At 37.7% G+C, this 22,884-nt stretch overlaps 1 protein-coding gene and 1 long non-coding RNA gene across 3 annotated transcripts in view; one reads left to right on the plus strand and one right to left on the minus strand.

The window, feature by feature from the left end:
• Window positions 1-11,254, minus strand: part of LOC126911996 (uncharacterized) — a 23,736-nt gene extending 12,482 nt beyond the window's left edge. Inside the window, exon 1 of the long non-coding RNA XR_007706596.1 lies at window positions 9,455-11,254. This is a non-coding gene — a long non-coding RNA (uncharacterized LOC126911996). The remainder of the gene's footprint in view (window positions 1-9,454) is intronic.
• On the plus strand, window positions 2,710-22,323 carry LOC118280380 (uncharacterized). Of its 2 annotated transcripts, none has more exons than XM_050701961.1 (5): window positions 2,710-2,869; window positions 19,174-19,268; window positions 19,798-19,973; window positions 20,699-20,874; window positions 21,939-22,323. In XM_050701961.1, exons 1-5 carry the CDS (start codon window positions 2,808-2,810, stop codon window positions 22,258-22,260), a joined length of 831 nt encoding a protein of 276 aa, XP_050557918.1. In that variant the 5' UTR covers window positions 2,710-2,807; the 3' UTR covers window positions 22,261-22,323. The 2 variants fall into 2 exon arrangements, with proteins under 2 accessions (XP_050557918.1, XP_050557919.1); XM_050701962.1 differs by lacking the exons at window positions 19,174-19,268; window positions 19,798-19,973; window positions 20,699-20,874 and adding exons at window positions 5,750-5,844; window positions 7,037-7,212; window positions 7,873-8,048 and having other exon boundaries at window positions 2,711-2,869.
• Window positions 22,324-22,884: the final 561 nt, after the last annotated feature.

Here is a 22,884-nt window from a genome sequence, read left to right on the forward strand (position 1 = left end):
AAAAACGGAACGGAAATGCCCCCTCATTTGGACCTAATGCAATTAGCCCATCCAGGGGCCTTAGTCTGCTATTACAATTGTGTCAGAATGGTCGATCACTGAGCAGTGCGAGAGGGACGGAGCTATGTAGGTTGTATAGCTCCGTCCATATACGTCGAATTCTGGGAGAGAGACATTTGGAGATGCGTAGCAACCACAGCAACAAATCCTTGCCCCTTGTCGTGTCAATAAGGAGCAGTGAGAGTCGCCACTTCCACCAGCCCAGTAAACGACAACGGAGTCTATGGTATCACGAAACCAGCGGGGATGGTACTGGAGACCATAGGGCTTTTTTTTTAAAGGGGAAAATCATCTAATGACTTCTCTCGCCTTGGGTGAGGCGAGAAGGAGCGTCAGACTCTTACTGAATGACTTCTCTCGCCTTGGGTGAGGCGAGAAGGAGTGTCAGACTCTTACTGAATGACTAATCTTGCCTAGGGTGAGGCGAGAAGGAGCGTCAGACTCTTACTGAAAGACTAATCTTGCCTTGTGTGAGACGAGAGGGAGGGGATGATTTTCCCCCTCAAAAAAAAAAGTAGAGCCAGTGTATTTTGTCACTCTTATAAATGAAGTAACATTACATTATATTATAAATATTTTGTTTCGTAACAAACACACACAAAGTATGTTATATATATTAACCAACTACATTAATATTGTTCTTACATATATCTAGATATAGATATTAGACTGTACGGGCTGTCGATACTGCTGATTTCATTTAGGTATATCAATATTTCTATAAGATAGGGACTCGAGTATTTGGGAACGATAGCAGTTTAGCTCATAACTCAGTGAAGTTTGATAAATATCGACTGTCGGCTGTTTCGTTCGATCATATTATGTAACTGGCCAATTTTGTGATACTGAAATAATGATTTGAGTGCTATTACATCGACCCCTGTGAATGTGAAACTTTATAAAATGATTCTGAGTTGGAATAGCCCGGGAACAAACATCTCTTTCATTCATATTGGGAATCAAGCTAGACACAACCAATGTGCCATGGTGTCGCTTTGTGTGGCCTTCCCGTACATTCGACAGTCAGTCAGTCAGCGGGCTACACGACGTCGCCGCGTCCTCGCACGCTGCTCATGAGGAAGAGCCCCTCTGTGACTCGAAGCTAGTAGAGCTCAGTATATTTACGTGAGTAAACCGGTATTTTAATGGACTGATTTTCTACTTAACCCAAAGGTTGATCTTCTAATTTAATTCGTTTCGGGATCCAAGACAGTCATTCATGTCCCTGGGACGCGCTGAACGTCAGTGTTCCGGTGTTTTTTATGGTTGTATCTACTGTAGATCCTGGTGCACAGGAGTTGCAGCGGTATGGAGGTAGCGCCGGGCTTGTCCCAAAAAAAGAAGTATTTTAATTGAAAGATTTTCTGCTTAACCCAAGGGAAGGCTGGGAGCAAATACTATATGTATAATGGTATTAAAGTGTAAATCTATATATATTAATAGGTGATGCAAAAACTTTGGACCCCTTCTTACGAAAATTGCGCGGACGTAGGAGCATAAAATTTGATACACTTATAGCTGTTTATGTGTAGGAGAAGTTCAGGATGCTAATATTTTTCAAAAATAAAGCTTATAAAGTACATTAAATCAATAAATAAAACATTACACACACTACCATGCATAGAATCTGATCGTATTTGACAAAACGTCAAAATCGACAGACATATTTGACAAAACGTCAAAATCGACAGACATTGCGATGATATTCTCACGTCTCATATGAATAGAGTTTCCCTGTTCATGATGCGCCGGAATATACTAATTTGAATTTTACAAAACTAATAGCAATTCGTTAAATAAATTGTATAATCATATATTTTAGTCATAGTTTTTAATATTAAGAACTTTAACTAATATATATGTTTTTCCTTTTGCACCGTGAATACTTTTATGTTTATTTTTTCATATTAATTATTTATGTTTATTATTTTTTAATCGGTGCAAATAAACTGCTTTTCTTTCTTTCTTTCTATGTCGCCACACATGGCATAATATAATTATATAAACTTAAAAACAAACAATTGTAGTTTCTGGACGTCATTTATTAAGTTAACTTGATTGGTTGTCTATGAACGGCACCGATTGCTTACCATCAGGTGATAGGTCTGCTAATTACCGGCGTGTTCCATATAAAAAAATATTTGCTTGCTTGACAATTAGCTTCATCTCTTTTGTTCTTTCAACGGATCTCGTATGATAGAAAGAAAAAAAGAATTAAATTAGCTCTCTCTCATTCCAACTCACTATTCATTTGGTAGAGTGATAGAGATGGAATTAATATGAAAACTATCCAAAACGTAATTTTGATTGGCTACAGATTCGATAGTTTGCGTTTCGTTTTACCGTAACCTATGTTTTTAAGTTGCTGCACAAAAATGAACGAATGAAATGAAGATAAATAAATAGATTTTGATATGAAATTAAAAATAAAACGTTATTGCAAGTAATTTCATTAGTAAATCAATAAAATCTACGGCCGAAGATGAAACGAAACTTCGCATTCGAGAACCGGAGTAGTACTGTTTTCTCATATTGCAATATCGATACCATACGATTTCTGAACGCAATTGGATTTCAGATACGTTTTGTTGTATCGGTCTCATGCTTAACATATCATATTATGGTAATCTGGAACGCAGAATGAATCATTTGCCGCCAAAATTAATGTTAAAAGCCCGCGAAATGTGTCAGCAACAGTACTTATTGTTTCGTCTATCAAACTGTGTGCATCAATACGCAATTAAATAATGGCTGTTGACCAAATCAGAAGACATGCCTATACCTATAGGATATTCGGCAACAATTCACAGTAAGTTATGCTGATTTGTCGCATTAATTTATTCGTTTGTTTCATTATAATTGTATTAAAATGTTGTGCAACTCAGTGCATGTGCAGTGTGCTAGCCGCCATTTCATATTTTTTATAGAGTTAACATAAACGTTAAAGTCAAAGTCAAAGGATTTATTTGCTAATGAATACAGTTATATAAAAGGTGTTACAAAATGTTTATGAGTACAGTATTCAGTCATAATATAATGACATGCAAAATACATATTTATCATAAATATACAATTATTTCGGGAACTTACATTGCAGGAATTCTTTAATGGAATAGAAGGGATTATCAATTAGCCATCTGCGTAATGCCCTCTTAAACCGAATCATCGGTAGTTCCCGAATTTTGTCAGGAAGTTTATTATAAATTTGGATGCACATGGGAAAACAACTTCGTTTGTACAATTCCGTTCTCATATTTGGAAGAGTTAATTTATTTAGAAATCTAGTTTTACAATTGCAGTTATCTCCCACTTTTCCAAACAATTCGGAGTGAGATTTGGTAAATTTACAGATTTCTTCAATATAAATACAAATTACTGTTAAGATCCCAAGTTTCTTAAATAATGGCTTATAGGATGTAAGTGGGACGACATTACATATGGCACGTACACATAGTTTTTGCGATATTGTTTTACAGTAAACAATAAAATTAATCGATATATTATTAAAGTATACATAAACACATTTAGGTCACATAAATATATGAGTGTTACAAAATTTGTCACTACTAATTTGGTACTAGAATCAGCTGTTTGCTTGTATTTTGGGACTGCGTAGTAATTGCATCATCATTTTAACTCATTTCTAATTCAAGTTGTTCATTCTAGAACTTTCTTTTACTCTTTTTATGTAAAACTATTCAATGTCAAGGATCATGTATAACCTAATTTTTTAATTTCGTAATGAAGTGAGAGTTAGGTGTGACGTATTTTCGCTCTAACTAGATGGCGCTGGGGTCGCAAAATGTCTTATCTTTTGCAGTACAAAGAGATAATGTACTAAAAAAAGAGTAGATAGTGGTGGTACTAAATTAAATTACTTTCCATCTTTATAAATTGTTTATAATTTTATATAAGATGCTCTAAAAGTATCTGCCATGGCTTTAATGGGAGGCAGTGTTGTGTTTGAAGATTACAATAGTGAATACCGTATGGGGAAACCTCTTATGACTTAATTTAAACCACGTATTTGTTATCATCTTGGCTGACGATAAACAAAAAATGAGCGAAATAGACCCAGTAGGTAAGCCAAAAAGTGCATTATTCTCTTTGAGCTAATTTGAACACTCTTTACAAATACGGCAAAGCAACAGCCGCGGCACGTCCGTAACACCTAACGTTCCGTTCCTAGATAACCTACAACATTACAGCTCTTCTATGGTCAAGGTACATGGAGCTATTCACACAGATTTTAATACTTGATTTATTTAATTACTTATTTTGTTTGAAAATTTCAATTGTGTTATGTACTTTCAGTTATCGTTGAAATATTTAGTTGTATTATGTTTCTGTGGACGAGTACTACTTGTAGTTTCATTTAAGTCATATGAGTGATCTCCATACTGTGTACTAAATTAATTAATATAATAATTATTGGTAGTGGCTATATGTCCAAAGTAATTGTAATTAATTATCTATATATAATTGACCTTGAGGACAACCTCAAGTTCTTTTTCTACCGCTTTGACTGAATATTAGTTTTACATTGTTCTCACATAGTTGAAGCAATCGAAACAATGTAACCAAGAATTGTATTGTGAATCTGATTGAAAAAGAGTAACCTATGGAGTTTCTTGCTTGTTCTTCTCCATAGGAATCTACACTTTGGAACGAACAAATAGAGCAACTAGAGGACTGACCGACAGACAGACGTTATTAATATTATTATATTTGCTTTGACGTTCAAAAGTGCCTTCCTGGTCTATTTGAAATAAATAATTTTGACTTTTGCCTTTTTTATTTTACACTTTATGGACATTACTAGCTACTTCCGCGCGGTTTCACCCGCTCTGCTTGGCTCCTTTTGATCATAGCGTGATGTTTTATAGCCTATAGCCTTCCTCGATAAATGGACTATCCAACACAAAAAGAATTATTCAATTCGGACCAGTAGTTCCAGAGATTAGCGCGTTCAAACAAACAAACAAACTCTTTAGCTTTATTATGTTAAGTATAGATAGATTAAGTATAGATTAGAACAACATCTCGGGACCCATTTCTTTATTTTGACTCAAATATTCCCATCTTATATGGATCCTTTCTGTTAAATTTGTTTTAATTTAAAAACTTTCTATGCTACTGAACCGAATCTGCTGTGTTAGTGTTTTATACAGTCAGGCCTTTTTTTAATTTTTTAAATGATTATACCTAGTGTCTAGTAACTTCTATAATGCATTAGGAAATGTACTCAAATGGGTACACATTGAGTTTTAACAAAACCAGTATAAATTGACCGTCAAATATACGGAAAGATCATATAAAGCGAGGCCATTATAAACTGGTATCACAGTACAAAAGTGAGAGAGCCATGCTTCGGCACGAATGGGCCGACTCGACCGGAGTGATACCACGGCCTCACAGAAAACCGACGTGAAACAACGCTTGCGTTGTGTTTCGTTGTGTGATTGAGGTTACTGGAGGTCCAGTTACATCCTTCTAATCTTACTAATCCCTGATTCCCCAATAACCTTTAAATTCTTAACCCCCAAAAGGCCAGCAACTTATAACGCCTCTGGTGTTTCAAGTGTCCATGAGCGGCGGCGATTGCTTACGATCAGGTGATCCGTCTGCTCGTTTACCGGCTTATTCCATAAAAAAATCAAGAATTTAAAAACAAATATTTTTGTTACAGATTTCACATAAGGCGTTTAAATGATCAAGACCATAAGCAAGCTCTGGACCTGATACTAAGTGAGATTCTTAGTAATCCCGAGTTCTACGGATTAGGTAAGTTGAAATATTTTAAAGGTTTATACTGTTTATCTTTTTGAGGGGAGAATATCATCCAATGTCTTCTCTTAGGCGCGAGAGAGTGTCAGACTCTTACCGACTAAAAACCAACCCTATTCTTACTCCTGCTTTTCAAGCCGGAGCCCCGGTAAATCCGCTAGATAGTCTGCCATTCCGGAACGTATTGGATTATAATAATTGGTTGCTTTTAACCTTGACGACCATTCGATATCATCATCAGCCTGTTCTTGTCCACTGCTGGGCATAGGCCTCTCCAATGGCACGCCACTGAGCTGGATCTTCAGCTCTACGCATCCAACCACTACCAGCCACCTTGTGGATATCGTCACTCCATCCATTGGCGGATGGCGCACCCATTCGATATAATTTGACTTATTCCACAACTACCTACCTACATGCATATATGGATATCAAACGAAACGGCTTGATTGGTCATTAAAACTAATAAACAAGAAAAATATAGTTGATGTACCTTTTTTTTGTGACGGGGAAACCTTCAAAAGGCGCCTAGCTTTTTGGGGATAAAAAACTAGGGAGTGTGGGATTTTTACCTCACTAAAACCACCCCGGTGGCCACCCTCAACACCTGTAAGGGGCACCGGGTCCTCTTAATAGACCTACTCCGGAGCCCCATGGTGCAACGCCTGTTACGGCACATCCCTAGGGAGACGCGTGCCTCCCCTGAGCGTTACTATGCAAGTTGCACGGCAGCACGTGACCACTGTGCTGCCGTCTTCCCTGGGGTCACTGGGGGCGCCTAGAGTCCCCACTCTATGCGCCCGTGGCCCCAAAGGACCGCTTGCAGTTGATGCAAGCGGTATTTCGGCGTATTAGGCGTCAAGGCGGTTGCCTCCTCGACGCCTTCTACGAACAGGATCGGCCCTCTCGCGATCCCGCTCAGCAGCTTCCTTTTGGGACATTACAGTCTCACAAAAGGAAGCCACTTCCCTCCAATTTTCGGTCTCTGCCAACATAGCCTTAACTACTACTGCTGACAGAGACAAATCTCGCCCGATCCTGGCGACAAGGACCCGCCGCTCAGAGGTCCACGCTGGGCATTCTCGAGCGTGTGCTGTGCGGAATCCAGGTCACCTCCGCAGTGGTGACATAGTTGATGTACCTAAGACTGTTTAAAAAAGCAATGATTTGTCATCTCCGATTGTTTCAGGATCCGGATCAATTATCTTGATTTCCGATGTAAACTCGTTGATGACTTTCATGGAGATGCTTTTGAAGAAAAATCAGGATTATATATTAGGCTGTTACGCGGGCCGGGCCAACTGTTTGGTTGGTGTTGACTTGACGTACATACATTTTTATGACGATGGTCCGATGGAAATTAGTGTAAGTATACTAGCATTTCAAGTGTGGGAGAGCCATGCTTCGGCACTGCTGGGCCGGCTCGACCGGAGTGATACCACGGCCTCACCAAAAACAGACGTGAAACAACACTTGCGTTGTGTTTCGTTGTGTGAATGAGGTTACCGGAGGCCCAATTCCCGTCTTCCTAATCTTCCCAACCCTGATTCCCCAACAACCCTTAAATACCTAACCTCCAAAAGGCCGACAACGCACTTGTAACGCCTCTGGTGTTTCAAGTGTCCAAGGGTGGCGGCGATTGCTTGCCTTCAGGTGATCCGTCTGCTATCAACGAAACACAACGCAAACGTTGTTTCACGCCGGTTTTCTGTGAGGCCGTGGTATCACTCCGGTTGAGCCGGCCCATTCGTGTCGAAGCATGGCTCTCCCACACTTATATGATAGTGTGATTGAACCTGTGTTGCATCTTTTGGCATCAGGACTGTTTGTTTTATGTACATATTTTTAATTATTATGTTATCGGCTTACTCACGTATTGTTTTGACGAGGAACTCGACTAGTTTCAAGCCATGCTAGAGGCTCATATTCATGAGCAGCATTCCGTGAGTAAGCCGATAACATAATAATTAATTTAGTATGTCTCACGAAAGTTACAATAAAATCACATATTTTTGTTAATTTCAGGGGGGCAGCGTCGCTGTTCAAAATTACTTGAAGTACGTAAAGTTCGTTCAAAGGAATCTGTGGCATGGCCGTCGAGGTGCTAAGCACATCAGCATTCTCATTTCTCTCGGCATCTTCCTAAAACAAGAGACAAGATACAATAATATTGATTCTGTAAGAAATATGTTAATGGCGCGGTAAGTAAGCTTTTTTATGGAATAGGAGGCAAATGAACAAACGAGTCACCTGATGGTAAGCGATTAGCGCCGCCCATGGACACCCGCAACACCAGAGGAGTCACAGGTGCATTGCCGGCCTTTTTAAAAAGGAGTATGCTATTTTCTTGAAGGTTTGAAGCTCAATTTCATAATCAACCAGTACTGAATTACATTCTTTACTATCTTAAATTCATCGAGAGAAACGGAAAGAATTGTTTTCTTTTTCTTCTCCTCTAATAACATCTTCTGATTTATTTCGTTGCGGGATCCAAGACAAAGTCAAAGTCAAAGTCAAAATTATTTATTTCAATTAGACCAGGAAGGCACTTTTGAACGTCAAAGCAAATATAATAATATTATAACGTCTATCTGTCGGTCAGTCCTGTAGTGAAGCTATTTGCTCGTTCCAAAGTGTAGATTCCTATGGAGAAGAACGAGCAAGAAACTCCATAGGTTAGGTCTTTTACAATCAGATTCACAATACAATTCTTGGTTACATTGTTTCGATTGCTTCAACTATGTGAGAAGACAGATACAACAACAATATGACAGTCATTCATGTCCCTGCGACGCGCCGGTTGTATCTACTGTAGATCCTGGGGCACAGGAGTTGCAGCGGTATGGGAGGATGGGGCGGGCTTGTTGTATGTGGTAACCCGATGAACAGACGCAATTGCGTGTGTGTCGATTGCTTACCATCAGGTGCTCTGTCTGTTCATTTGCTACAATATATCAATGTACACCCATTTTTCATCATTGTGTTATAAGTTCCATGTAATAGAGGTGAGCCTATTTATTGCCTTATACTGGCTACAATTCCAGATTCCCTACTGAGATTTTTTTATTACTGAGAAAACCCGAAAGAAATCCTACTAATACTTTGCGCGACCCGGGAATCGAACCCGAGACCCCTTGTTCCGTAGTCGCACTTGCGACCACCCGATCAACGAGGCAGTCGCAAAAACGTATTAAAAAAAACCTTTATTTTTTCAATTATAGAAAGAGTTACGCAAGAGCGAGAGGAATAAAATTCATCGGTCAAGCCTTCTCGGGTAAAGAAATTCAGAAGATGGCGAAGAAATTGAAGTACAGAGACTTGAGAGTGGAAATCACGACCCAAAACGCGGAAGACTACGATCTAGGACATCTCCGTGACACAGGAATGTTGCCTATAAAACTATTGGGCGCTACTTTAATGACAAGTGATGAGAATGAAAGGCCAATCTCTGATGAACAACTGCTTCCAGAAACAGAACCGTCTACAAGTTATTCGAATATAAGGGATCTCTTTAGTAAGTCCCATTTTCACTAAAAGAGAATGCCCAAAAAAACTTAAAATCATTCATAAACCATTTCATAGACCTAATCTGTAACCTAACACGGACCTTGTGGAGTCTCGAGCAAATTTCCGTGCGTTTAGGCGTTTTTGCCATACCTATTATTGGAAGCAAGTATAACAGCTCACGCATAGGACCCATTTAGTATTTTAGTTTTAAGTCAAATTTCCGTGGTGCCTGGCGACTGGGCTTCTCCCAGTTATGCAGTCTCTTTGGAGCCTTTAGGCTTAAGTCATTCTGTCTCCTGCATTAAATTCACCGAGGGAAGTAGAAACTATCGTTTTCTTTTTCTTCTCCTCTAATAACATCTTCTGATTTGTTTCGTTGCGGGATCCAAGACAGTCATTCATGTCCCTGTGACGCGCCAGACTTCAGTATTCTAGTGTTTTCATGTTTGTATCTACTGTAGATCTTGGCTTACAGGAGTTGCAGCGGTATGGGAGGTAAAAAATAAAGACCTAACTTGTAATCTTCAAAGACAACACTACATCCCATTAAAGCCGTGGCATATTCTTTCAGAACACCTTATATAATTATAATATATTCAATATAATATAGCTACTGTTGTGATACTCTGTAAACATATATAAAATGTATTAACTATATTATAATTTACAATCCATGGTCACATTATTAGACGCACCCACATTTTTTTAGTAGACAATTTTTTGAGGGGTCAAAATCATCCAATGACTTCTCTCGCCTTGGGCGAGAGGGAATGTCAGACTCTTACTGACTAAAAACCGCTCAAAAAGCAGGAGTAGGAACGGGGTGGTTTTTAGTCAGTAAGAGTCTAAACTCCCTCTCGCCTCGCATAAGGAAGTCATTGGACTAATTTCCTCCCTAAAATATGTAGCGTTTTTCAGGAGCATTCCGTTTACACCCTGTTAAACACTCAAACGTAAAATTATTGAACATAAACACAAATAAACTCATATAAAAATCACATATTGAACAAAATACAAGAGTGCGTCTAATAATGTGGCCAGAGACTGTTTTCTGTAGCCTGTCTGTATTCCGTAGCCTTGCTACGGCGTAGCGCTACGACGCCCACCGTAGCGCTACGCACCGCTACGCAGCATGTTTTCTTAACTATACTCGATTTAATTGGACCGTTAGCGCGGTGGCTGGGCAACTGGCTGCCGTGCAACGTGTAGCGGGTTCGATTCCCACACAGAGCAACTTTTTGTGTGATCCACAAATTGTTGTTTCGGGTCTGGGTGTCATGTGCATGTGAACTTGTATGTTTGTAAACGCACCCACGACGGGAGAAATACCTAATGTGGGGCAACGTTTTAAAAAATAATCTGAAAATCATTATGTGATGTACCTACACTATTTCGGCATTTTCGAAAATTTCTCAGTAACAACGTAATTAGTGTACATCTTCATATTAAATACCAAAGAAATTCACATTTTGCAATGTATTAAAAATTTAGGTTGTATAAAAAGGTTATTAAGGGAACCGACTGAAATGTTCTATACCGCCTCTTTGTTTTAACTCATGTATTAAATATCCCTGTAACCTTCCCCTAAGACTGAAAAATACTTAGCTAAAAACTGGACCAAAATCAGTTCAGCCAAACGTAAGAAAATCGCTCATAAACATACATACAGGTCTGGACTGAATACCTTCTTGTTTTGTAATCGGTTAATATTTATAAATATATTGTAATCTCTCTCGATTAGAGATCTCACAATTGGTTAGTTTCCTCAGTCAAAAATAAATTATTTCGACTTTTCAATACGATAAAATATTCAAAAATAATCACACTTTCATGCGTCTACTTAATTTTCAATTTTTTATTGACAATTTTCTAGAAATAAGTCTGCTATTTGACATCAAAATCTGATGACGTCATAATAGAGTATTTCATACAAAATTCATAGAAAATATAGTTTTTACCGTTTTCAAAAAAAGTATTGAATTGGACTAGTAGGAAACTAGCCTATATTTCAATGGATAATGGAGTACTGAGGCTCTAATTCTAAAATGTGATGATGTATAACTTTACTGATCTCCAATTTTATGTATTACATTTGTGTAAGCCATTATATTAAGATAACGGTTTCGATTCCCGCACGGAACAACTCTTTGTGTGATCCACAAATTGTTGTTTTGGGTCTGGGTGTCATGTGTATGTGAACTTGTATGTTTGTAAATGCACCCACTACACAGGAGAAAATCCTAGTGTGGAGTAACGTTTAAAAAAATAAAGATATATTTATTTATTTTATAATCATACTTGTATTATATTTTTATACAATAAATAATTATGTAATATTTTTGCTTTTTTATTTTAACGTTCTTATGTCGTCCTCATTGTGCACTGGGGCCTTAGTCTGCTCAGTGATCGACCATTCTGACACAATTGTAATAGCAGACTAAGGCCCCTGGTCGTTTAAAATAAAATTTGACACGACAATAACGAGACGGGGTGCGCATTTGGACCAAATGCAATTAGCCCATTCAGATAAAACTCGTTTTTTTTATGGAACATGAGTAGACTTATCCGCCGGTTAAGCCGGTAAATCAGCAGATGGATCACCTGATGGGAAGCAATCGCCGCCGCCCATGGACACTTGAAACACCAGAGGCGTTACAAGTGCGTTGCCGGCTTTTTGGGGGTTAGGAATTTAAGGGTTGTTGTTCGGGAATCGGGGATTGGGAAGATTGAAAAGGGGGAATTGGGCCTGCGGTAACCTCACTCACACAACGAAACACAACGCAAGCGTTGTTTCACGTCGGCTTTCTGTGAGGCCGTGGTATCACTCCGGTCGAGCCGGCCCATTCGTGCCGAAGCTTAGCTCTCCCACACTTAAACTTACTTCTCATTGTGCACTAGTCGTTAAAAATAAAATTAAAATCTCCCAGGACAAAAACGGGACGGAAGGGGGCATTTGGACCGATTGCAATTAGCCCATCCGGATAAAGGTCGAATTCTGGGAGACATTTGGAGATGCGTAGCAACCCACCACGGTCATTGATCCCCTACTCTATAGCAACAAATCCTTGCCCCTTGTCGTGTCAATAAGGAGCAGTGAGAGTCGCCACTTCCACCAGCCCAGTAAACGACAACGGAGTCCACGGTATCGCGAAACCAGCGGGGATGGTACTCGAGACCATAGGGCTATTTTTTAAAGAGGAAAATCATCTAATGACTTCTCTCGCCTTGGGTGAGGCGAAAAGGAGTCTCAGACTCTTACTTCATAAATAAGAAAAAAGTAGTATTTTGTTTCGTAACAAACACACACAAAGCATGTTATATATATTAACTAACTACATTAATATTGTTGTTACATATATCTAGATATAGATATTAGACTGTACGGGCTGTCGATACTGCTGATTTCATTTAGGTATATCAATATTTCTATAAGATAGGGACTCGAGTATTTGGGAACGATAGCAGTTTAGCTCATACCTCAGTGAAGTTTGATAAATATCGACCGTCGGCTGTTTCGTTCGATCATATTATGTAACTGGCCAATTTTGTGATACTGAAATAGTGATTTGAGTGCTATTACATCGACCCCTGTGAATGTGAAACTTTATAAAATGATTCTGAGTTGGAAAAGCCCGGGAACAAACATCTCTTTCATTCATATTGGGGATCAAGCTAGACACAACCAATGTGTCATGGTGTCGCTTTGTGTGGCCTTCCTGTACATTCGACAGTCAGTCAGTCAGCGGGCTACACGACGTCGCCGCGTCCTCGCATGCTACTCATGAGGAAGAATCTCTCTGTGACTGGAAACTAGTAGAGCGCAGTATATTTACGTGAGTAAACCGGTATTATAATGGACTGATTTTCTACTTAACTCAAAGGTTGATCTTCTAATTTATTTCGTTGCGGGATCCAAGACAGTCATTCATGTCCCTGAGACGCGCCGGACTTCAGTGTTCCGGTGTTTTCATGGTTGTATCTGCTGTAGATCCCGGTGCATAGGAGTTGCAGTGGTATGGAGGTAGCGCCGGGCTTGTCCCAAAAAAAAAGTATTTTAATTGAAAGATTTTCTGCTTAACCCAATGGAAGACTGGGAGCAAATACTATATAATGGCAATAAAGTGTAAATCTATATATTAATACGTGATGCAAAAGCTTTGGACCCCTTTTTACGAAAATTGCGCGGACGTAGGAGCATAAAATTTGGTACACTTATAGTTTATGTGTAGGAAAAGTTCAGAACGCTAATATTTTTCAAAAATAATGCTTATAAAGCACATTAAATCAATAAATAAAACATTACACACACTACCATGCATAGAATCTGATCGTATTTGACAAAACGTCAAAATCGACAGACATATTTGACAAAACGTCAAAATCGACAGACATTGCGATGATATTCTCACGTCTCATATGAATAGAGTTTCCCTGTTCATGATGCGCCGGAATATACTAATTTGAATTTTACAAAACTAATAGCAATTCGTTAAATAAATTGTATAATCATATATTTTAGTCATAGTTCTTAATATTAAAGAAGTTAATGTAATATACATGTTTTTCCTTTTGCACCGTGAATACTTTTATGTTTATTTTTTCATATTAATTATTTATGTTTATTATTTTTTTATCGGTGCAAATAAACTGCTTTTCTTTCTTTCTTTCTATGTCGCCACACATGGCATATAATTATATAAACTTAAAAACAAACAATTGTAGTTTCTGGACGTCATTTATTAAGTTAACTTGATTGGTTGTCTATGAGCGGCACCGATTGCTTACCATCAGGTGATAGGTCTGCTAATTACCGGCGTGTTCCATATAAAAAATATTTGCTTGCTTGACAATTAGCTTCATCTCTTTTGTTCCTTCAAAGGATCTCGTATGATAGAAAGAAAAAAAGAATTAAATTAGCTCTCTCTCATTCCAACTCACTATTCGTTTGGTAGAGTGATAGAGATGGAATCAATATGAAAACTATCCAAAATGTAATTTTAATTGGCTACAGATTCGATAGTTTGCGTTTCGTTTTACCGTAACCTATGTTTTTAAGTTGCTGAACAAAAATGAACGAATGAAATGAAGATAAATAAATAGGTTTTGATATGAAATCAGAAATAAAACTTTATTGCAAGTAATTTCATTAGTAATAAAAGCTACGGCCGAAGATGAAACGAAACTTCGCATTCGAGAACCGGATTAGTACTGTTCTCATATTGCAATATCGATACGATACGATTTCTGAACGCAATTGGATTTCAGATACGTTTTGTTGTATCGGTCTTATGCTTAACATATCATATTATGGCAATCTGCAATCTGGAACGCAGAATGAATCATTTGCCGCCAAAATGAACGTTAAAAGACCGCGACATGTGCGAACAACAGTACTTATTGTTTCGTCTTTCAAACTGTGTGCACCAATACGAAACTAAATAATGGCTGTTGACCAAATCAGAAGACATGGCTATACCTATAGGATATTCGGCAACAATTCACAGTAAGTTATGCTGATTTGTCTCATTAATTTATTCGTTTGTTTCATTATAATTGTATTAAAATGTTGTGCAACTCACATGTGCAGTGTGCTATAATACTGGCGGCCATTTCATATTTTTTATAGAGTTAACATAAACGTTAAAGTCAAAGTCAAAGGATTTATTTGCTAATGAATACAGTTATATAAAAGGTGTTACAAAATATTGATCAGTTCAGTATTCAGTCATTATAATAATGTAATGACATGCAAAATACATATTTATCTTAAATATACAATTATTTCGGGAACTTACATTGCAGGAATTCTTTAATGGAATATAGAAGGGATTATCAATCTGCGTAATGCCCTCTTAAACCGAATCATCGGTAGTTCCCGAATTTTGTCAGGAAGTTTATTATAAACTAGCTTTTGCCCGCGACTTCGTTCGCGTGGAATAGTGACTTCCGGCAAATTTTTGGTTTTAACCACATAGTTCCCGATCTCGCGGGATCTCTTCAAAAATGAGATGTGGAAGATATTCCAGGGAACTCTTCAAAAATCAACATAATGAGCTCTGCGTTTGAATTTAATAGATGTATACTCACTTAGGGCATTGAAAAAATAGTTTAAAAACGGACTTAAACTAACTTAAAACTAAAGAAAGCTACGAATTACGAATTTATAACAATTAAAAAAGAAACTATATTACAACCTATCCTCTATGCTATAATAACCAAGCTTAAACTAAATAATTTAAAAGAAACGACTTAAATCTAATCTAATTAATTTATAAATTAGACTTACAATTTTATTAAAAAAACTAACTACAGTAACTACTAATAATCGATATCAAACTAAACCTACGTTAAATAGTTTAACCAAAAAACCAGGAAAACCCAACAAATAAACTTATTAATTGACAAATACAACGAAACCAATTTAGAATATACGAAACAGCAGGACCACTACACAGACAAATAATCATACGACTGATAATACACTTTTTCTACGATTATACCGAAGCGCTCGGCCGATACCCAACCAAATGAATGTAACGAAACCATAGCGCGATCTATTTCGATCCCAACGCCATCTATCGAGGATAAAGACAACTTGGATTATTTATTTATACTCCGTTCGGGCATTTTCTTTGTACTAAAAGTTTAATTATATTGATATTATTTTTTTCATACCTTTTTACTATTTATTTACTTTTTTTCGATGAATTAAAACAATAACATGAACCGAAGTCGTGTAACGATCGACATAGAATTATTTATAAATAATTTATTTCTTATTTTTATTTTTTGATTTTTGAAATAAAAATATATCTATGTCCTTTCTAAGGTTCTAAACTATATCTGTACCAAATTTCAACCAAATCCGTCAAATAGTTGCGGAGATTAATGGTATATTAATGGTATAAGCATAGAATGTTCGACGTGATTCTTTAATTTGACATAACTTTTTTATTTATGAACCGATTGACATGAAACAAACACTAAATGTAAATTTAAGCATCCAACTCGGATCAGCCGTTTCTGAGATTAGCGCGCACAGACGAACAGACAAACAGACAAACAGACAAACAGACAAACAGACAAACAGACAAAAAAAAATTTAATTACATTTTTGGGTTCTACATCGACATAACAATCCCGCTATTTTTTTTATTTTTATTTTTGTACAGGCACTTTTCTACGATTTTATTATATATAGATTTGGATACACATGGGAAAACAACTTCGTTTGTACAATTCCGTTCTCATATTTGGAATAGTTAATTTATTTAGAAATCTAGTTTTACAATTGCAGTTATCTCCCACTTTTCCAAACAATTCGGAGTGAGATTTGGTAAATTTACAGATTTCTTCAATATAAATACAAATTACTGTTAAGATCCCAAGTTTCTTAAATAATGGCTTACAGGATGTAAGTGGGTCGACATTACATATGGCACGTACACATCGTTTTTGGAATATTGTTTTACAGTAAACAATAATTAATCGATATATTATTACAGTATACATAAAAACATGTAAATCACATAAATATATGAGTGTTACAAAATTTGTCACTACTAATTTGATACTAGAATCAGCTGTTTGCTTGTAGTTTGGGACTGCGTAGTAATTGCGTCATCATTTTAACTCATTTCTAATTCAAGTTGTTCATTCTAGAACTTTCTTTTATTATTTTTATGTAAAACTATTCAATGTCAAGGATCATGTATAACCTAATTTTTTAATTTCGTAGTGAAGTGAGAGTTAGGTGTGACGTATTTTCGCTTTAACTAGATGGCGCTGGGGTCGCAAAATGTCTTATCTTTTGCAGTACAAAGAGATAATGTACTAAAAAAAGAGTAGATAGTGGTGGTACTAAATTAAATTACTTTCCATCTTTATAAATTGTTTATAATTTTATATAAAGTGCTCTAAATGTATCTGCCATGGCTTTAATGGGAGGCAGTGTTGTGTTTGAAGATCACAATAGTGAATACCGTGTGGGGAAACCTCTTATAACTTTATTTAAAACACGTATTTGTTATCATCTTGGCTGACGATAAACAAAAAATGAGCGATATAGGCCCAGCAGTTAAGCCAAAAAGTGCATTATTCTCTTTGAGCTAATTTGAACACTCTTTACAAATACGGCATAGCAACAGCCGCGGCACGTGTCCGTAACTTTCCTAGATAACCTACAAAATTACAGCTCTTCTGTGGTACTTGGAGCTATTCACACAGAATTTAATACTTGATTAATTTAATTACTTATTTTGTTTGAAAATTTCAATTGTGTTACTTTACGTGTTGAAATATTTAGTTGTATTATGCTTCTGTGGACGAGTACTACTTGTAGTTTCATTTAAGTCATATGAGTGATCTCCATACTGTATACTAAATGAATTAATATAATAATTATTGGTAGTGGCTGTATGTCCAAAGTAATTGTATTTAATTATCTTTTGCATTAATTTGGACAACCAAATTAATGCAAAAGATAATTGACCTTGACAACCTCAAGGTCTTTTTCTACCGCTTGGACTGGATATTAGTTTTACATCGTCCTCACATAGTTGAAGCAATCGAAACAATGTTACCAAGACTTGTATTGTGGACCTGATTGAAAAAGAGTAACCTATAGAGTTTCTTGCTCGTTCTTCTCCATAGGAATCTACACTTTGGAATGAGCAAATAGCTTCACTAGAGGACTGACCGACAGACAGATGTTTTTAATATTATATTTGCTCTGAAGGTCCAAAGTGCCTTCCTGGTCTATATGAAATAAATAATTTTGACTTTTGCCTTTTTTATTTTACACTTTATGTACATTATACAAAGGTGGACTTAATGCCAATTTGGCATTCTCTACCAGTCAACCTTGGGGTGATGCAGAGAGACAACAGTAGGTGTAACAACAAGCTTATGTTTCATAAGTTATATAATTCAACTAGCTACTTCCGCGCGGTTTCACCCGCTCTGCTCGGCTCCTATTGTCATAGCGTGATCTTTTATAGCCTATAGCCTTCCTTGATAAATACACTATTCAACACAAAAAGAATTATTCAAATCGGACCAGTAGTTCTAGATTAGCGCGTTCAAACAAACAAACAAACACTTCAGCTTTATGATATTATAAGTAAAATAAGTAAATAAGTAAAATAAGTAAATAAGTATAGATTAAGTATAGATTAAAACAACATCTCGGGACCGATTAATATATTTGACTCAAATATTGCCATCTTATATGGATCCTTTCTGTTAAATTTGTTTTAATTTAAACACTTTCTATGCTACTGAACCGAACCTGCTGTGTTCGTTTTTTTTACAGTCAGGCTTTTTTAATTTTTTTAATTATTATACCTACTGTTTATTAACTTCTATAATGCATTAGGAAATGTACTCAAATGGGTACACATTGAGTTTTAACAAAACCAGTATAAATTAACCGTCAAATATACGAATAGATCATATAAAGCGAGGCCATGATAAATTGGTATCACAGTATAAGAGTGAGAGAGCCATGCTTCGGCACGAATGGGCCGACTCGACCGGAGTGATACCACGGCCTGACAGAAAACCGACGTGAAACAACGCTTGCGCTGTATAAGTGTGGTTACCGGAGGTCCAGTTACATCCTTCTAATTTTACTAATCCCTGATTCCCCAACAACCCTTAAATTCCTAACCTCCAAAAGGCCAGCAACTTATAACGCCTCTGGTGTTTCAAGTGTCCATGGGCGGCGGCGATTGCTTACGATCAGGTGATCCGTCTGCTCGTTTACTGGCTTATTCCATAAAAAAATCTAAAATTTAAAATCTAATATTTTTGTTACAGATTTCACATAAGGCGTTTAAATGATCAAGACCATAAGCAAGCTCTGGACCTGATACTAAGTGAGATTCTTAGAAATCCCGAGTTTTACGGATTAGGTAAGTTGAAATATTTTAAAGGTTTATACGGTTAACTTTTTGAGGGGAGAATATCATCCAATTACTTCTCTCAGGCGTGAGAGAGTGTCAGACTCTTACTGACTAAAACCACCCCGTTCTTATTCCTACTTTTCAAGTCGGAACCCTGGTAATCCGCTAGGTAGTCTGCAGCTCCGGATCGTATTGGATTATAATATTTGGTATACGCTCTTAACCTTGATGACCATTCGATACCATCATCAGCCTGTTCTTGTCCACTGCTGGACATAGGCCTCTCCAATGGCACGCCACTGAGCTGGATCTTCAGCTCTACGCAACCAACCACTACCAGCCACCTTGCGGATATCGTCACTCCATCCATTGGCGGATGGCGCACCCATTCGATATAATTTGACTTATTCCACAACTACCTACCTACATGCATATATGCGGAATAGAGCTCATTAAAACTATTAAACATGAAACATATAGTTGTTGTACCTAAGACTGTTTAGAAAAAGCAATGATCTGTCATCTCCGATTGTTTCAGGATCCGGATCAAATATCTTGATTTCCGATGTAAACGCGTTGATGGCTTTCATGGAGATGCTTTTGAAGAAAAATCAGGATTATATATTAGGCTGTTACGCGGGCCGGGCCAACTGTTTGGTTGGTGTTGACTTGACGTACATACATTTTTATGACGATGGTCCGATGGAAATGAGTGTAAGTATACTAGCATTTCAAGTGTGGAAGAGCCATACTTCGGCACTGCTGGGCCGGCTCGACCGGAGTGATACCACGGCCTCACCAAAAACAGACGTGAAACAACGCTTGCGTTGTGTTTCGTTGTGTGAATGAGGTTACCGGAGGCCCAATTCCCCCCTTCCTAATCTTCTTAACCCTGATTTCCCAACAACCCTTAAATTCCTAACCTCCAAAAGGCCGACAACGCACTTGTAACGCCTCTGGTGTTTCTAGTGTCCATGGGTGGCGACGATTACTTACCATCAGGTGATACGTCTGCTCACGACGAAACACAATGCAACCCTTGTTTCACGTCAGTTTTCTGTGAGTCCGTGGTATCACTCCGGTCGAGCCGGCCCATTCGTGCCGAAGCATGGCTCTCCCACACTTATATGATAGTGTGATTGTGGCTGTGTTGCATCTACTGACATCAGGGGGCCTACTCCGGTGCTCGAATGGGAAGTTTCGTTTAATCTTCAGTCGTAGGTTTTATTGCTTTACTAATAAAATTACTTAACGTTTTATTTTTAATTTTATATCAAAACCTATTTATTTATCTTCATTTCATTCTTTCATTTTTGTTCACAAAGGTTCGCAATAAATGGAATTGTAGTTCGGACGAAACTTCGTTTTTCGTTCAATTAGAGTTGACCCCTGGACTATATCATCCGCGAATCGTAAATGTATATTTTTGTAAATTTCAGGGGGGCAGCGTCGCTGTTCAAAATTACTTGAAGTACGTAAAGTTCGTTCAAAGGAATCTGTGGCATGGCCGTCGAGGTGCTAAGCACATCAGCATCCTCATTTCTCTCGGCATCTTCCTAAAACAAGAGACAAGATACAATAATATTGATTCTATAAGAAATATGTTAATGGCGCGGTAAGTAAGCTTTTTTATGGAATAGGAGGCAAACGAGCAAACGAGTCACCTGATGGTAAGCGATTAGCGCCGCCCATGGACACCCGCAACACCAGAGGAGTCACAGGTGCATTACCGGCCTTTTTAAAAAGGAGTATGCTCTTTTCTTTAAGGTTTGAAGCTTAATTTCATAATCAACCAGTACTGAATTACATTCTTTACTAACTTAAATTCATCGAGATAAATGGAAAGTATTATTTTCTTTTTCTTCTCCTCTAATAACATCTTCTGATTTATTTCGTTGCGGGATCCAAGACAAACTCAAAGCTAAAGTCAAAATCAATTATTTCAATTAGACCAGGAAGGCACTTTTGAGCGTCAATAATATTAATAACGTCTATCTGTCGGACAGTACTCTAGTTGTTCTATTTGCTCGCTCAAAGTGTAGATTTCTAGAGAAGAACGATCAAGAAACTCCATAGGTTATTCTTTTTCAATCAGATTCACATTGTTTCGATTGCTTCAACTATGTGAGAAGACAGATACAACAACAAAATGACAGACAGTGACGGTGTTTTCATGGTTGTATCTACTGTAGATCCTAGTGCACAGGAGTTGCAGCGGTAAGGGAGGCTGTGGCGGGCTTGTCCCATAAAAAAAATCAAGCAGTACCTAAAGACGCCTATGTGGTCATTCGATGAACAGACGCAATTGCGTGTGTGTCGATTGCTTACCATCAGGTGCTCTGTCTGTTCATTTGCTACAATATATCCCCGAATAGGCAGAGGTGCACATTGCGGCATGAAATGTCGCTATACAATGTACACCCACTTTTCACCATTGTGTTATAAGTCCCATGTAATAGGGGTAAGCCTATTTATTGCCTTATACTGGGCACAATTCCAGATTCCCTACTGAGATTTTTTTTATTACTGAGAAAACCCGAAAGAAATCCTACTAATACTTTGCCCGACCCGGGAATCGAACCCAAGACTTCTTGTCCTGGCAGTTGCACTTGCGACCACCCGATCAACGAGGCAGTCGCAAAAACGTATTAAAAAAAACCTTTATTTTTTCAATTATAGAAAGAGTTACGCAAGAGCGAGAGGAATAAAATTCATCGGTCAAGCCTTTTCGGGTAAAAAAATTCAGAAGATGGCGAAGAAATTGAAGTACAGAGACTTGAGACCTAGTAAGGTGGAAATCACGACGCAAAACGCGGAAAACTACGATCTAGGACATCTCCGTGGCACAGACATGCTGCCTATAAAACTATTGGGCGTTACTTTAATGACAAGTGATGAGAATGAAAGGCCAATCTCTGATGAAGAACTGCTTCCCGAACCAGAACCGTCTACAAGTTATTCGAATATAAGGGATCTCTTTAGTAAGTCCCATTTTCACTAAAAGGGAATGCCCAAAAAAACCGAGTCGATTAAAATCATTCATGAACCATTTCATATACCTAACACGGACCTTGTGGAGTCTCGAGCAAATTTCCGTGCGTTTAGGCGTTTTTGCCATACCTATTATTGGAAGCAAGTATAACAGCTCACGCATAGGACCCATTTAGTATTTTAGTTTTAAGTAAAATTTCCGTGGTGCTTGGCGACTGGGCTTCTCCCAGTTGTGCAGTCTCTTTTGAGCCTTTAGGCTTAAGTCATTCTGTCTCCTGCATTAAATTCACCGAGGGAAGTGGAAACTATCGTTTTCTTTTTCTTCTCCTCTAATAACATCTTCTGATTTGTTTCGTTGCGGGATCCAAGACAGTCATTAATTTCCCTGGGACGCGCCGACTTCAGTATTCCGGTGTTTTCATGTTTGTATCTACTGTAGATCTTGGCTTACAGGAGTTGCAGCGGTATGGGAAGTTGACCTAACTAAAGCCGTGGTGGGCTTGTCCCATTTAAAAAACAAGACCTAACCTGTAATCTTCAAAGACAACACTACTTCCCATTAAAGCCGTGGCATAAACTTTTAGAACACCTTATATAATAAATAAAATATAATATATTCTATATAATATAGCTA

This window comes from Spodoptera frugiperda, chromosome 21 (genome assembly GCF_023101765.2).
Source record: "Spodoptera frugiperda isolate SF20-4 chromosome 21, AGI-APGP_CSIRO_Sfru_2.0, whole genome shotgun sequence".
NCBI lineage: Eukaryota > Metazoa > Arthropoda > Insecta > Lepidoptera > Noctuidae > Spodoptera > Spodoptera frugiperda.

Excerpts from the sequence above, each read along its gene's own strand:
- LOC118280380 (XM_050701961.1), top strand. The coding sequence starts at position 2,808 with ATGGCTGTTGACCAAATCAGAAGACATGCCTATACCTATAGGATATTC. Across the intron at positions 19,974-20,698 it reads ATGGTCCGATGGAAATGAGT|GGGGGCAGCGTCGCTGTTCA; the intron begins GTAAGTATACTA and ends TGTAAATTTCAG. Across the intron at positions 20,875-21,938 it reads AGAAATATGTTAATGGCGCG|AAAGAGTTACGCAAGAGCGA; the intron begins GTAAGTAAGCTT and ends TTTCAATTATAG.